This window comes from Protomyctophum parallelum (genome assembly GCF_964188405.1).
Source record: "Protomyctophum parallelum genome assembly, chromosome: 4".
Taxonomy (NCBI): Eukaryota; Metazoa; Chordata; class Actinopteri; order Myctophiformes; family Myctophidae; genus Protomyctophum; species Protomyctophum parallelum.
The window spans coordinates 15,515,189-15,532,059 of NC_139700.1; the positions used below are offsets into that span (position 1 = coordinate 15,515,189).

The 16,871-nt window shown below is 43.7% G+C and overlaps 1 protein-coding gene across 1 annotated transcript in view; it reads left to right on the forward strand.

The window, feature by feature from the left end:
• shank3a (SH3 and multiple ankyrin repeat domains 3a) overlaps positions 1-16,871 on the forward strand; it is a gene marked incomplete at its 5' end in the record, with an annotated part of 286,471 nt that overhangs the window by 210,116 nt on the left and 59,484 nt on the right. The window contains one exon of the mRNA XM_083764211.1: positions 5,740-5,853. Within this exon, the coding sequence (XP_083620337.1) occupies positions 5,740-5,853 (114 nt within the window). The remainder of the gene's footprint in view (positions 1-5,739; positions 5,854-16,871) is intronic.

Genomic DNA, 16,871 nt, shown 5'->3' on the forward strand with positions numbered 1-16,871 from the left:
TGTGTCACACTATGATTATCATTGTCAATGGCATTTAATGTTTGTGTAGGACAAAGTTTGTGCACACACACACTAAAAGCTGGACATAGGAGGGGCCCTCAAAAATCACACCTGTGTGAAGTGAGGGGTGCTCTTATCATCTTACATCATTCCAGCTTTTAATTTACACTATGATGTAAAATTGTCCAATCATTATCAATGGCATTTAATGCTTGTGTTAGGACAAAGTTTGTGTTTACACGCACACTAAGCTGGACTTAGCCCCTCAAAAATCATCATACACCACATTCCGTGCTCAACCAATCAAATCATCACAAATGTCATTCCGGCCAATCACTTCCGGGCGTCTTCACTTTTCTGCCCTCACTTTTATCTTCAATACTGTACTTTGCTCACCCAATCAAATCATCGCTATGGGGTGATCAATCACAAGCCAATGTTTGTGTTCACACAAACCCGGTCGCTAGCCCATAGGAGGGGCTAGCGACCCTCCAAAAAAAATATATGTTAAAAATCTTTAAAACCAAAATTCAGTTTCTCTCAGTTGGAGTAGAATTGTCTTTCTCCAATATGTTTTGGTGTTCTCTTACTTCAACATCAATTAATTTAGCATTTATTTTTATTCTTGTGCTCGACGAGGGCTCCAAATTTGCCGGTCTACTTTGTCGATTAACCTCTGCTTCAAGCACAGAATGCAAGATTGCCTAAATTAGTTTCCACCTTAATTCCACGTACTACAGTGCTTTGTGAGCATAAATTGCACTTGAGGCACAGGGCAATTTGTGGTGCACCTTTGATGTATGTAAATCTGGACCGCAGAGAGAGGGACTTTGCCAGAGAGAAACATTAAGGACGCGGCAAGTATGTGAGAAAAAGGGAGACAGAGATTTTGTTCTCAGGAGATGGGACAGGGAAAGTGGTGTTAAGCAGAGATCAAAGCTTGGATGAGCCAGTGTATCCTGTGTGTGTTGAGAATCATGGAGTCTCTCCTCCAGCTGTGTCACGTGGCATTCCTCTGTGTGGATCTCAGCCAGGGTGCAGTGTTGTGGCAGAAACCTTGTATCTCCATTATTTCGTCTTTTTTGTCTAATGCTGTATTTTATACTGTGTCATACTCAGTGTTGTCAAAGTTACAACACAAAGTTACAAAACACAAAGTAATATTGTTACTTATTACTTTTAAGAATATTTTCTCCCCTTTTATTTAACTCTGAAAAGTGTACTTGTACTTGCAGCGGACAATAATGTTCTTCTCGTCTTTATCGGGGACATCAAAATAATGACAATACTTCTAAGTGGTGAACGTACAGTAAGTCTAAAGCTGTGTGGTGCTGGTGTCTCCTCCACCTCCCCTATGTTTAGTTTGTTTACGTCTCTTGCAGTACTCTAACGCGAGTCGCACATTATAGTTTGTTCCACGTTCCGGACAGTTTAAGGCCCGCCATTCTGCATCCGATAGTTAACACGTACAGACTACAGACGAACACGCATCGTTTCCTTATCCGCTCTAGAGTCTAGATCTAGACCAGATCAGCAGCCTGCAAAGCAACTCCATCCCAACCCAGTCTGCCATTATGAATAAACAGCCCACAGCACTCGTGGCTCATGAAAATTGTAACTAGTTACTATTGGAAAAAAGTAAATGTAATAATCATTACTCAAAATGTGAAAGTAACTAGTTACTTTACTAGTTACTGGACAAAAGTAATAACATTGGCCCAGGCGGTGGCGTAACCGTCTGGGCACCCGACTGGTAATCCAGTCTCAGTGTGCCGCGGGTTTGACTCCTGAGCCCGACACGGCCTTTACTGCATGTCTTCCCCCATCTCTCTCCCGTTTCCTGCAGTCAGCCTACTGTCTGTCCCTTCAAAAAGCCAATAAAAGGTGTAAGCCGCAAAAAAATATCTTAAAGAAAAAAAAGGTAATAATATTACTCAAAGTAAAGTATTACTTAAAGTGCCACTTCACCCCTTTTGCAACCAGATCTTATTTTAATGATGTTTGGGTGACAGGAAACACTTTCCTGGGGGTTTTTATGTGGGTCATTTGTGTTTTTAGATATTTCAGTATTGCAAAGTGTCCATGGACCCCACGATGTCATGGACACTGGGCTCACTTCCTTCCTGGACTACAATTCCCATAATGCTTTGGTGCACTGCTCCTCCTTGTGGATAGAGGGAGCGCTGTCTTACTGAGAACATGTAGTCCAGGAAGTAAGTGAGCCCAGTGTCCCTGACATCATGAAGTCCATGGACACTTTGAAATAGGCCTGCTAAAATATCTAAAAACACATATTACCCACATAAAAGGCCCAGGAAAGTGTTTCTTGTCTCCCAAACATTATTAAAATAAGATCTGGTTGCAATAGGGGTGAAGTGGCCCTTTAAGTACTTGGCAACACTGGTCATACTGTATATCAGTGGCATGCAAAAGTACCAACAATCTTGGCTTTTGAGCGCTATACAACCGAAAGGTTCATGTAGTGTAAGAGAACAGCAAACTATAACATAAGATGGGCCTAACCGTTGTAAAGAATTGTGTAAAGAATTGTATGTAATATTGATGAGCTGATTGTCGAGTTAAAACATACTCATAAATGATGTGCTTCAAATTAGATTTATTCCACTTAACACCCACATCTACCTTTTCTGTGTTACACTCAAAATACAGGCCATTCACAAATCTGATTAATTAAATCAGAAATGTCATGAAATGTTAATATGAGCGACATTCAAACAGCATCTAAAGACCATCAAAATACCAAAGTTATTAAGTCCGGCAAACAATTGTAGCACAGGTGAATGAACTTTCTCATAATAAGCTACAGAAAATTCAACCAAAAAGTACAAATAATTACAGTAATTACAGCATTACTAAAAGGGTACTCACTTTTAGTTGCACGCACACTAACAAAAACGCAGAATGTGCAAGGAGAAGAAAATTCAAACTCTAGAGAGACACAAACACAGACACACAGCCCAGACCCACACACCTATAAGGTCTACAGCTGTAACAACCTGTTCTTTCCATTCCCCTGCCATATTAAATCTATGCCCTATGTAGTTTAGACTCATGTAGGTCATACACACGTATGGGCTGCGAGTTGATGCTGAACTCAGGGCTTTTGTCTGCCAGCGGTATAAGTCTAAGTATAGGTATAGTATAGTCTAGGTATAACACACACACACACACACACACACACACACACAAAGAAACAGCGCATCGTGGTTTAGCCAATGAGAAAACCAACTGGACTAGCACAGCGACGTGAGTCAGCCAATGAGAAAACCTGCTGGACTAGACTACTAGAGGACTAGCTTGCAGCTGGTAAAAACAAATATCATTCTAAGGGCAATACTTTTGTACAAACGTTGAATGTCTTCTTTGATGAGATGCAGTCTTATACTGTACAGCTATAGCTATAACTTCTACAGCAGTATATTGTAGGCGGCAGCGCTATTGAGTTGGAATGCTGCTCCCGTGCTTGAGGTTAGGGTTAGGTTAGGGTTTGAGGTATAGGTTACTTGTTGGTCTAGGGACAGTCGGACCAATAGTATGTCTAAACTAAAGCCTGTACTTTTTGTTTACCATAATAGCTCCTATAGGCTTCCCCCCCAAAAAACCTGCCACCAGTATCTGAAATGAAACCGCGGCACACCTCTCTGCGGACCCTGGAGAAATGATAGAATAAAGAGAAAAGGCCTGCATGGGCCGTGGCTCAGTGGGAGTGACCCCCCATCTCTCTCCCCATTTCCTGTCAGCCTACTGTCTGTCCCTCCATAAAAAATATAAAATAAAGGCGAAAGCCACAAAAAAACATTTAAAAAAAAAAGAAGAAAGAGAAGAAGAAAAGTCACCGCAACCGCAAGTTGAATTCTCCGTTGGGCCGGCATGTAATGATGGCAATGTCTCACTGACTGGCTCACTAGCAGTGACACATTCACACATTCAGTTGAATGAACAAAATTGGATTTTTGGAGGTATGAATAATTAATATTTGTTAAAGTGAAAAAATATATTTTCATACTCTGCCACTACTCTGGTGGTTGGGATGGGACCCGGTTTGTATACTGTAGCTTGGTTTGACTGTACTAAACAGGCATAGTTGTTTCGGGTGGGGGGCGAGGGGGGCAGCCCCACCCCGTGGGGCCTATGTGGCCCGCGACCCACAACTTTATTTGCGTGCGCATGAGACTGGACCATATTTGTGGACCTTCAACATTTCTAGTTGAGGACCCCTGCTATATACTATACTGTCCTCTACTACACAACACCATTATACTATATACTATACTGTCCTCACCATGGAGCCAACTGTACTACACAACACCATTATACTATATACTATACTGTCCTCACCATGGAGCCAACTGTACTACACAACACCATTATACTATATACTATACTGTCCTCACCATGGAGCCAACTGTACTACACAACACCGTTATACTATATACTATACTGCCGTAACCTAGCAACCGCGGCGCAAGGAGAAGGGCTCACTCAGGCACAGCTTCAGTTCCAGCTGGGGGTCTGAGAGGATTGCTGTGTGTGTGTGTGTGTGTGTGTGTGTGTGTGTGTGTGTGTGTGTGTGTGTGTGTGTGTGTGTGTGTGTGTGTGTGTGTGTGTGTGTGTGTGTGTGTGTGTGTGTGTGTGTGTGTGTGTGTGTGTGTGTGTGTGTGTGTGTGTGTGTGTGTGTGTGTGTGTGTGTGTGTGTGTGCGTGCGTGCGTGCGTGCGTGCGTGCGTGCGTACAGTGTATCTGTGTATTTTGTTTGAGGAACATACAAGAGAGCCATGGCTGTTTTTCTGGGAGAGAGAAATATATTCAGGTGTGTATGTGTGTGTGTGTGTGTGTGAGAGAGAGAGAGAGAGAGAGAGAGAGAGCTTCTCAGAGTAATAGATGAGTATTGCAGAAATGAGTGCTCTGGTGCAGTCCTGCAGGAAAGATCAATATCAACTATACATTCATCTCTAATTACCCAATGTGCATGTAGAAGGAATCTCCTACTGCTCTCTCTCTCTCTCTCTCTCTCTCTCTCCCTCCGTCAATCTCTCAACAAGCAGTCCTTTCTCACCAACCTCCCGAATATACTGTAAGAATAATGTATGTGAGTCTAGTGGGTGGATATGAAGGATGTATGTTATATACAGTATATGTGTGTCTTGTATTATAGGAGAAAACAATCCATGAACCCAACCGGACTCTTGAGGCGTGCGTGCGTGCGTGCGTGCGTGCGTGCGTGCGTGCGTGCGTGCGTGCGTGCGTGCGTGCGTTTATGTACAGTATGTGTGAATATGTATGTATATACTGTATCGTTATGTGTAGGTGTATTTATGTCTATTATACAACATTTAAACTGGAGCCTCATTTACATTTGGGCACAAATAAAAATGGCTCGGAGGGTACAAGACAGCTATTGTGTTTCTTAAGGTTATTATTCCAGAGATGCAGTGCATGAATACACTGACCGCGGTGTCAGCTTGTAGATCTGCTATTTTTTTTTTATCGTGAAAATGTGTGCAAATCTTTGAATATATTATATATATTCTTTCACGGCAAACGTTTTTTAACTCCCTAGAGAACAACATATTTTGAGATGAAGTTAGAGAACCACAGACACCCGTTTTTCAGAAAACTGTTAGGATTTTGAAGACATTTGCCTAATCTGGTCTCAGGTCTTAATGGGTTATAATAATGTCTTCTTCTCTTCCTCTCTTGTTCCCCTGCATGCTCTCAGTGCTGAGTATAGGAGAAGGTGGCTTCTGGGAAGGCACGGTTAAAGGCAGGACTGGCTGGTTCCCAGCGGACTGCGTGGAAGAGGTTCAGATGAGGCAGTACGACCCGCGGCTAGGTAAGAGAGGAATCAAATATTATGCACCCTCACACACTCTCTCACTTCTCAAGTTTCTTCCGGTAATCAACTTTATTGCGAGGCGTGCATGGAGGAGCCCTCTGGGTTGAGGGAGGTACACTGCAGTCACATCCTCAGTGTTCGCTTATCGTATAACTCCAACAGTGTACACGTGTCCGTTTGGTTTCTGCTCTCTCAGTGTTAATTTGACACTGAAGATTATTATTTATTTATTCTTTTAGATATTTTTGGGGCTATTGGATAGCGTACAATATGAGACAGACAAGTGCCCAGACCCCTACACTAGCCGCCCAGGCCAACACTGAAGATTTTCTGTATAGTGAGCACACACACACACACACACACACACACACACACACACGCGCGCACACAGCCATAACAACCTGTTCTTTCCATTCCCCTGCGATATTAAATCTATGCCCTATGTAGTTTATGACTCATGTAGGTCATACACACGTATGGGCTGTGAGTTGATGGTGAACTCAGGGCTTTTGTCAGCCTTAGACTTTTACCGCTATAAGTCTAAGTATAGGTATAGTATAGTCTAGGTACTGTATAACACACACACACACACACACACACACACACACACACATACATACACACAGAGTGGTCTTACTATGGCTGGTCAAGATGTTTTTTGTTATAATCTCTGTACATACTATACATGGTGCTGAATGTTGAGTCTTTCAGCTCTGTCCATGGTCCTGAACATAATGCTGCATATTGCTGCAACACCCAATACAAAACACGCACGCACTCACGCACGCACACACACATGAATGCATGCACGCACGCACACACGAATCTCATTCTGTTTTACTCTCTTTCTCTTGTGAATTCTTCTATAATGAATCTACCATCTGTGTGAGACTGACTCAAACATTTGAGTTTGAGTTGTAAACACTTGGAAGGTGATGAGGCGGCGATTTAGTTGACATGTCCAACGCGAGGCGCAAAGGATGCAATAATATGTCCTTGGAAAAACAGCTTGCTGACTCGGCGGTGTAACAAGAAAGTATGTGTCTCCGGGTCGCCTTCACAATCTCTGTCCATGATTGTTTAGTGTTACTCCATTTTCACTACATAATACAGTATATATATATATATATATATATATATATATATATATATATATATACCAGATATGACAAATAACCTGAAAACATGAACATTGTCATCAAAAAGTGGGGAATAAACCATGCAGTGCAGCGCCAGGTGGTCTGTTTGTCTCGAGAGGGTGAGAGAGTATAGTCTAAACTCTGGAGGTTGCCTAACCCAGTCTGTGTACAAACAGAAGAGAGGAGAGCACCAAGGACACATCTTTGATATACTATTCACCCTTTTACCTCTGCTTTGTTTGTCATGCCTCCCTGGAGACTGGCTTCTGGAGCTTCCGGGGGCAACGCCGCCCCCACTGCTGACTCCTTCAAAGAGGTTAGAGAAACACAGAGGGGGTGGAGGGGAGGGCATAGGCAGTGTGGGGCAGTGGTTGCCAAACCTTTTAGCCTGTGACCCTAAAGGGAAATTAGATGTTTGCCCGTGACCCAAACTTGTAGATCTGCAAGCTACGTAGCTTGTAGATCGGCTATTTTCACTACTACTTATGATCTTTGATCGTAAATGTATAAGATTTTTTTTTTTTTTAAGGGTGGGAGGGGAAAATCTTTTGAAATCTTTTGTTTTAGTAGGAAAAGGAAATGGGATTCTGTACTCGAGTCGTGATCCACAAAAAATGTATCCATGGCCCACAATCGGGTCCCGACCCACTGTTTGGGAAACAGTGCAGTATAGGGGGTGTTACCTGGGAACAGGTGTTGGCGACGACCACAGAGGGGAGTATGGAATCTCTAAATAAACCCATTTAAATGCATTGTTGTGAGGAACGCGATAGCTGTGCAAGATGCAGGAGAGGAGGCCATATAAATGAGGCTGAGACGAATGGAGGAGCATTCTCTATGGGACAGCACAGAACGTCCGTGTGTGAGGGGGGAGGGGGGGGGGGTGAGCGAAGGGAGATGGGGCTGATATTGAAACAGTGCATGCCCTGCATGCCCATAAATCCTGGAAAAAAACTCCATGAGATACATTCTCTGGAATGAAAAAGGGTCTGCCTCCACCTTCTGCTCTGTCTTCTAAGCCCACCTCCCACCCCCCTTTCTCTCTCTCTCTCTCTCTCTCTCTCTCTCTCTCTCTCTCTCTCTCTCTCCCTTTCATTTCATTTTGTAGAGCAGTTTGACACCAAACAGGCATGTATATTGTTGCTTTAGTATGTATCAGTGAGGTGCTACTATGACTCTTATTAAACAGTGCAGTTGCAAGTGCTCACTGGTCATTTAAAAAAAAAACTATATTGGCATATTGCCTATGGTAAATACCACAATAACATCAACACATCAATTTAACTTGAACAACCAATGTTAATTTGAAGCTATGATTCCCTGCTTTCATATGACATGAAAAAAAATACAATGGCAGTCCTTCAGTTAAATCTGGTCACAACTATACCGGATATAACTTCAACTTAGATAGACTACCACAGTACTGTGGTCTAAACTATTTATTGCACATTCAAATATATGTAAAGGCCTACAGTTAGGCTACTGACAAGTTCAGATGCAAATAATAACATACAAATAAAATGTATGATAGGCTATTTCATATAATATCAAATCAGCTTGAACAGTGCAACACTGCAGTGAGTGATCCAACCATATACATGGAGAGTTGCGTTAGAGAGAGAGAGGGGGGGGGGGGGGGGGGGGGGGGGGGGGTCGCGTTAGCAACAAGCTAAGCTCACAGCATACCGGTACGTTGGTTCCATGATCTGACAGATCTACTAGTAGATCTGTCGTTTTACAGAACGTTCGTTGCATGAAGGGCAGGTCTGCGGGCAAATATTTATTTTGCCATTACTCCTGCAGATTTTGTACAAACAATTTTGTCAGACAAATCGGTACACATTCTCTCTCTAGTCATTTTGTCAAGACGGACCTGTCCGATTTTTCCTATTTCATCCTAAATGGGTAGATTTACGTCCTGGCCTGGCAGAGGCCTGTGCTCCCCCAGGAGCAATTTATTTTACTTCTGAGTAGGATTTGTTACACCAGAGAACCTCTTATAAATTCACTATAGGGTGGATTGCAAGCTCTGAAGATTAAAACAGATGGATGATGTTTACAGACTGACATCAGCCATTTCTAAAAGTCACATTTTGGCAAATCAGCATGTCTTTCTAGCCCTACATAGACTATATGTGACCCACCTTGACTGAGGGCCTGCCATTGGATTTGTTTCCATATGAAAGCAGGGAATCATAGCTTCAAATTGACATATTCGTTGTTCAGTTTGACCCACCAGTTTTGGAGATATGGCTTATAGAGTAATGTCTTACAGAAAACAGCGAGTTGAGAAAACAGGCTTGAAAGGTTCAGTTCTGTGGACTCTAACATTACACCTAGCTACATGTTTAAGAATTTATTTCATATTTTCAGACATGCTCTAGTATGTGAAGAGTCTGCCTGTGCTATTAAGTCATTTTGGAGTTTTTCTCCTCTCCTGTACAGTTAGTCTTGCCGCCATGACTGTCTCTGTATCAAAAAGAGTCACATATTATAGGGTCATGGTACACACTCTGTGTGATCCATACCACCATCCAACCATCCAACCACACATGGTTCTTTGGCCTCTGTGTCTGTGAGGAACACACTGTCCCTCCCAGTTCCAGCGTCTGGTGACCAGGCACCCTGTGGGCCAACCTGCAGGAGTATGTAGTGCAGTGTTGATTTTGGCAGCACATTTTTTGTTTTAGTCATAGTCACTTGAATAGTTTTCATTTCGTTTTAGTCACATTTTAGCCACCTGGAATGTTTTAGTGTTTGCCATTTATGGCCTACTAGTGTGCAACAAGCAAGTAGGCAGTTCTAGTTAATATTTATATTTCATTGAACCAAATCCTCCCGAAACTTGCTGTTACCCGTGGCAACCACGGCTAAAACTGCCACCCGCGGCAAAAACTGCCATCCGCGCATCTCTGCCGGGCGAACCTCACAGCATGAAGCTCCTTTATGTGAGGAACAGGGTGGTGTTCTCTTTCTCTGTACGTGTCACGTGATGGGCCCATTTCAAAACGCCTCAACTGGCTTTCTCTTCGCCATCCATTTCTGCCTCCGTCTCTCTGTCTGACACTTGGGCACTCAGAGGAACGCTGCTAAGGACTTCACACAGAGAGAACAGATTTGTACATCTGTCTCTCTAATGGCCTCTGCCATTATAATGCCTGTCCTGCTCTTCTAGTTTCATGTGCTCATCCTTCCATTCACTCTCCTTATTCAGGAGGTGATCGATACTTTGTTTTGTCCTCAATATAGACATTGCTGCTCGTCTTGCAAAAGAAATGCTGGGTGCTATCAAATACATGTTAGAAATTATAGTTATAGCTTTATGTAAAGCTCTATCTCTCGATAGAGCAAAACTGCATTTGCTGTAGGATGTGCTTGCCACTTTTGCGACACACCCCAACATTCCCCCTGAATGTTGGGGTGTGTCTGTGTGGTGTGTGACTGTTCTTGTATGTACTCAGTGCATGTATGCTCATTTACACGCTCTGACACACACACACACACACACACACACACACACGTGTAAGTGTTCCCCCACGTGTGTGTGCATGTGCGTGCATGTGAAGTTTGCAGTATTGACACACGTCTGTGCACCGATACATCACTCCCGAGTCGTGACTCTGAAAGTGCCATCCCTTTTTATCTGTCCCTCCCTGCTTCTCTCTCTCTCTCTCTCTCTCTCTCTCTCTGCCTCTTCCTCTGCAATCTTTGCTTTCTTTTGTTTTCCCTCACCTTGCCCAGTCCACCGTGCACTGTGAGCTCCTCACGTTTTGGAGAGGAGCGACACAGAGAAGAGACAGAGCCAAGTTGAGGAACAGTGGCAAGAGCAGGAAGGAGGTCAAGAAGCATTACAGAGAAGTTAGGATGGAAATAAAACGATGAGAAGTGTGTTTGGAGTATAGGGTGCATCCCGAACCTCACTACCAAGCAGGTATCGAACCGAACATGCTTGGGTACCATGGGTAGCCATTACAATAATTCCATTTTGGTTCTCCCTATCGGTTCCTAGGGTACCATGGGTAACGGAACATGCTTGGGTACCATGGGTAGCCATTACAATAATCGGTTCCTTGTAGTGATGCACCGAAAATTCGGCCGCGGAAAATATTCGGCAAAAAATGGCTAAAAATGCATTTTCGGCCTATTGGGTTTCGGCCCGAATAGGCAGAAAATATATCACCGAATAGTGTATGCAATTAATGCATTCAAAAGAGCTGAATAAATGTTTTATGGACCCATAATATTGATTATTATTTAAGTTAAGTTTTGCCATAACTATTTATTTTGCCATAAATCAGGTAGTTTTAAGGTACGGCCATGACAGCAATGGTAGGAAAAAAATATATATAATATTAATTAATATTCGGATATTCGGTATTCGGTTTTCGGCCAACTGTTTCCTATATTCGGTATTCGGTTTCGGCCAAGAATTTCCCTTTCGGTGCATCCCTAGTTCCTTGGGTACCATGGGTAACCGAACATGCTTGGGTACCATGGGTAGCCATTACAATAATTCCATTTTGGTTCTCCCTATCGGTTCCTACAGATGCGCGCAGTCATGTGCTGTGCTGTGCTAGCTAGCTATTTATTTATTTATTTATTTGTTTGTTTGTTTGTTTCATCCATTCATTCATTCATTCATTCATTCATTCATTCATTCATTCATTCATTCATCCCTTTTTTAGACGTGCAGGGAACAGAGCTGATCTACAAGCCTACGACACGTTGCATCAGCAACGTATTGGGGGCTTGGAGATCGGCTGAGGCGAGGTTATATAGTTCCCAGAGTCTGCATTTAGTTGTGGAGGAGTCTAGAGAGAGACGCGTTGTGCCTGACGGACGGTGACAGAGAGGAGAGAGAAGGTGTGGTGTCGTGTCAAGTTTAACAACGTATGCTGAGCAACAGAGTGGTGTAACGTTTTCAGCCCCTATACAGATACGAGTGGGGTACGAGGCGTCAAAAAAACAGCTCCCGTACGATTTTTGTGTTGTGTTTGAGTCCAAACTATGGGAAAATGATGGGGTTAAAATTTTCCAGACCCCGACCCCATTTCTGGGGGGGTCATCTATTTGGGACCTCCCAGAACAGTATGCCAGCCAGTTAATATCCGATTTTCATAATAGTGGAATTGTTTTGTATGTTTTAAAACATTCTGAGTTGATTTCTTAAACTTTTAAAGTGTCCAGAAGAATCTTCACTGACTTTTGGTAGGGGTGTTTCCTCACCTGGGTGCCCCCGGACTGACCAATGTGCCTATAAGTTCTCATTACATTCCTCACTCTGCTCCTGTTCCAGTAAAACCAGATAAATAATCTGAGTTTAGCGTTAACCACTTCACTAATCATTGACATGATGTATTTGTTTTTCCCTTGAAGTAGGGCAATTGAAAGGCAGAGAGTTGACAAAAGTTAGCTTTTTTCCTTGAAAATAATGAAAGGCAGATTATGTTTTGCATAGCTCAACTCAACTCACTCAAGGACCTGCGTAAATTAATATGTATTTAACTGTGGACCCCCATCTGAAAAATATTTTGTGCCATTAGTGTCACCTGTGCCCGCCTGTAGAGAACCGAGTTGATGGATGATGGAAGTTGGAGATCTATGCCCTACCCGGCTATATGCAATACCCGTTGTACCCGTGTCAGACCCGTTCCACCCATCTGTCTGTGTCCCTTTTATGCCCATATATAGAGATATCTGTATCTGTCTCTCTGTGTCCCTTATATGGAGTTGTGTTGTGTTGTGATGTCAGAACAGGCCAGCTCCATATATGCAGCCCGGGCAGGGGCATTGTCCAGAGCCCAGTCAGATGCCTTTTGTGGCGGTTCTGGACAACCGTGGGTCCGACTAACTCAACACCGGGCACTGCACAAAATCTTTAATTCGACTGTAAAATGAAACCAAATTTGGTTTAATGTTACACTCTCAAGAGTTAAATTATTGTTAAACATCTACATTACATAATTTACAAGAAGACAATTAGAGCATGTAGATTAGAATAATTGTTATTTCGATCAACGTTTCCCAACGTCTGATGTCCACATCAATACAGCATGGCATTTTGGACAAAATCTTATCTTATCCATTCTTTAGTTTTGGGTCTGAGGGGCTAAATCTCATCAAATGATGGTCCGTGGCACAAATGCCGAATAAATAATGGACCTTGATATGAAAGGGTCGAAAACCACTGTTGAAAACTATATTGTGTCCACGATAAAGTCACCTCAGTCAGTCAAATACATTGTTCAAATTAATTGAGAAACCTGTGAACATTCCCACCTTAGAAGATCACACTTCTTGAGAAAGCATGGTGTTTCATTCTCTCTGTCGACGTCTGCTCTCAGCAGGTTAGCTTGAACAATTTCCAATTGAGATGTCTGCTCTTATACACCTTCACTGAGACAGAGGGAACGAGCAGGGTTCAGGAGATAACTAATGAAGTAAAGTGGGATGAGACAGAGGGAACGAGCAGGGTTCAGGAGATAACTAATGAAGTAAAGTGGGCTGAGATAGAGGGAACGAGCAGGGTTCAGGTATCGGCTATTTAAGGTATACAAATAGGGCATGCATAACTGTAGAGAAGTCAGAAAGAAGTATGGAAGCAGGGCACCCCTAGGATGCTATAACTATAGCCAAGAACCACCCTAAAGGCGCAAACTATTAGTTAACACATTTACTGCAGAGAATTGAAATCGTGAAATAACCTTCACTGCAGAGTATTTCACTCACATTTCACAAAAATAACTGCCATCACTTGTCGTCGTGTCAAGAAATATTCCAAACTGCCGATCAACAACGAAGAATGGAGGAGAGACAATAGGAATGCATTGAACCTCTGCATTGAATTTCCCAGAAGCCCTAGGAAGCCAGTGTCACTGATTCTTTTTTCCGGTCAAGTGATCCAAACGTGTGACATATCACAGGTGTCCGGAGGAAACCTTGTATCTCTTAAAAGTTATCAAAATTGGCGAATTTAGCAATGAAAACAAAAGTTGGGAATGTGGTGAACGGCAGTCAAACTGTTTAACAGGTTCCGTCCATAGGACGTGTCCACACGTCATAGGGAATCCAATCGACGGATGCATAGGATGTGTGTCCACGTCCTAGCGCATCCTCAATTTTATTTTTGAGTGAGCCTCTAAGGCCACCGTACGCTTCGCTCTGCCTTCATATTAGCGTCCCGTTCACTTAGCTGTTAGTGCGGCAGAAAGAATGTCTCGTATCTGCTAATCCAGGGCGCTCTCCGTGGTTTTGATCTGATGGATATAATAAGCGCTTCATTTCTGACCGCAAGGTAAGCTAGCAAAATATTTCTCAGAGTAAAAAGCGGCCATGTTTTCCCGGCACCCCAGAGCTCCTATTTTGAAGGAATCCCGGGAATGATTGTGTTGTAGCGTGCCACCGAGTGGCGCGCTACGAGCTTGTAGGTCTGCTATTTTTGAAAAATCGAAGAACGACTGACATAGAAACATAGCTTTTTCAGAAAACTGTCAGGATGTAGAAGACATTTTTAGAATCTGATCTCAGGTCAAAATGGGTTAAACCACGTTGACTCCTCAGTTTCCTTTTCTCTTTTATCACCACATTAGCTCTTGAAACAGGCCCCCAGATGCTTAAGGCTACCACTGCTGTGTACAGTATGTAGGTTAATGGGAGAAGTTTACCCGCATTAATGGAGAGGATAATGACATGCTCCTCCCTCAGTAAAGATGCCAGCACAAGGGCCGGGGGCCACACACTCAGTCAACAACAATACAACATTAGTTGATGTGGACCCCTGCCCAGCAATGCCCCAACAGACAGCTACAGTACACACACACACACACACACACACACACACACACACACACACACACACACACACAGCTCAGCACCATGGACAGAGACACAATGAGCTGCTGGGTTAACTGTAGAAACACGGGACTGAAATGTTTCAGCATTATGGAGAGAGACATAAAGTAGTCCGGCAGTCGAGGTGGACGAGTGGGAAATTTGGTATAGTCTTTTTTATTGGCCTAAAATATTGTCTGTATATTCATGAATACACTTGCTGACCACTTGAATCCACTTGCTGTCACTATTGGGCAATTATTTTATAGGGGTTTCTTGTGACCCTACCATTAACATCCTATAACATCCTATGCCCAGCAATGCCCCAACAGACAGCTACAGTACACACACACACACACACACACACACACCAAAAAACACACGCATACTCATTTGTATGCCCTTGTGAGGACATTTTGTTCATCGTTTTGCAAGCCTGTCTGTCTGTCTGTCTGTCTGTCTGTCTGTCTGTCTGTCTGTCTGTCTGTCTGTCTGTCTGTCTGTCTGTCTGTCTGTCTGTCTGTCTGTCTGTCTGTCTGTCTGTGTCTCTCTCTCTCATTCCCTCCCTCGCTTTCCTCTTGCGCCGCAGCACAGCTGAATGAATCAGAGGCATGTGAATCAGCCCAGCCAAATCCAGCTGGAGCTATTTTTAGCTCGCCCATTAAGAAGTTTGGGAGAGCCTTTTTCCGATACGCGCCCTGAATACTTAAACATGGACTTCGCTGCAGCAAAGGCACAGAACTGTCCGAGAGAGGCGAAGAGGGGTGGGGGGTGGGGTGGGGGGCAGAGAAGAGGAGAGCTGTATGCAGGGAATGAAATTGTTCAAATTAAGCCACCATCATCAAAGTGACGAATTGATGCTCATGCTTATGAGCAATGCTTTGAATGTGTCCCCATATAATGATTACATTTGCATGTGCCTTTTATTACCACCTAATTATTACCACCATAATGATGATTATCTGGGTGCTCTTTATACACCTGCTGCAACCCCCTTTGATTCAATAAACGATAGTTTTGGGGTTTCAGTTCATGTCACGGTTACTGAATGGAACATGGCTGATATAATAGTAATGTTGTGGCGGTGTGACCACTGAGAGCCTGTATCAACACAGTGGTATATTGTGATGCCAATACTATTGTCAAAACTATTTAAAATGTAAAAATGTAATAGAGGAGGGTCAGATCAACATGGAATGAATTCTGTACTGACCACATAAGGAGCATGTCTTGAGTGTACAGGGTTTGATGAGGTCAGATTGAGCTACTGGGTGCTATAGAGCCACTGGGTGCTATAGAGCCACTGGGTGCTGTTGAGGCACTGGGTGCTATTGAACCAGTGGGTGGGCTCACTGGAGCAGCTATTGAGCCACTGGGTGCTATAGAGCCACTGGGTGGGCTCACTGGAGCAGCTATTGAGCCACTGGGTGCTATTGAGCCAGTGGGTGCTATTGAGCCACTGGGTGCTATTGAGCCAGTGGGTGCTATTGAGCCACTGGGTGCTATTGAGCCACTGGGTGCTATAGAGCCACTGGGTGGGCCCACTGGAGCAGCTATTGAGCCACTGGGTGCTATTGAGCCAGTGGGTGGGCTCACTGGAGCAGCTATTGAGCCACTGGGTGCTATTGAGCCAGTGGGTGCTATAGATTAGAGCCACTGGGTGGGCTCACTGGAGCAGCTATTGAGCCACTGGGACGGCCCACTGTACGCACGCACTTACACACGCGCACACGCACGCACAGCACACACACACACACACACACACACACACACAGATAACATACCCATGTGTGACTGTGATGACTGACCCAGGGTTAGGGTTAGAGTGTAAGTCATAGCTTTGTTCCAGTCTGCTGACAAAGCGTTTGAGGATCTGTGCGTCCGCTTGACAGGAACTTGGCAGTCAGTCCAGTGACACCTGCCCTGGTGTCACTGGCATCACATCGTCTCTGTATGGCAAAACATTTCTCTGTCTCTCTTCATATTTCTCTACATCAGTGCTTCTCAGACAGACACCCAAATAGATGATGATGTGTTTGTCCACTA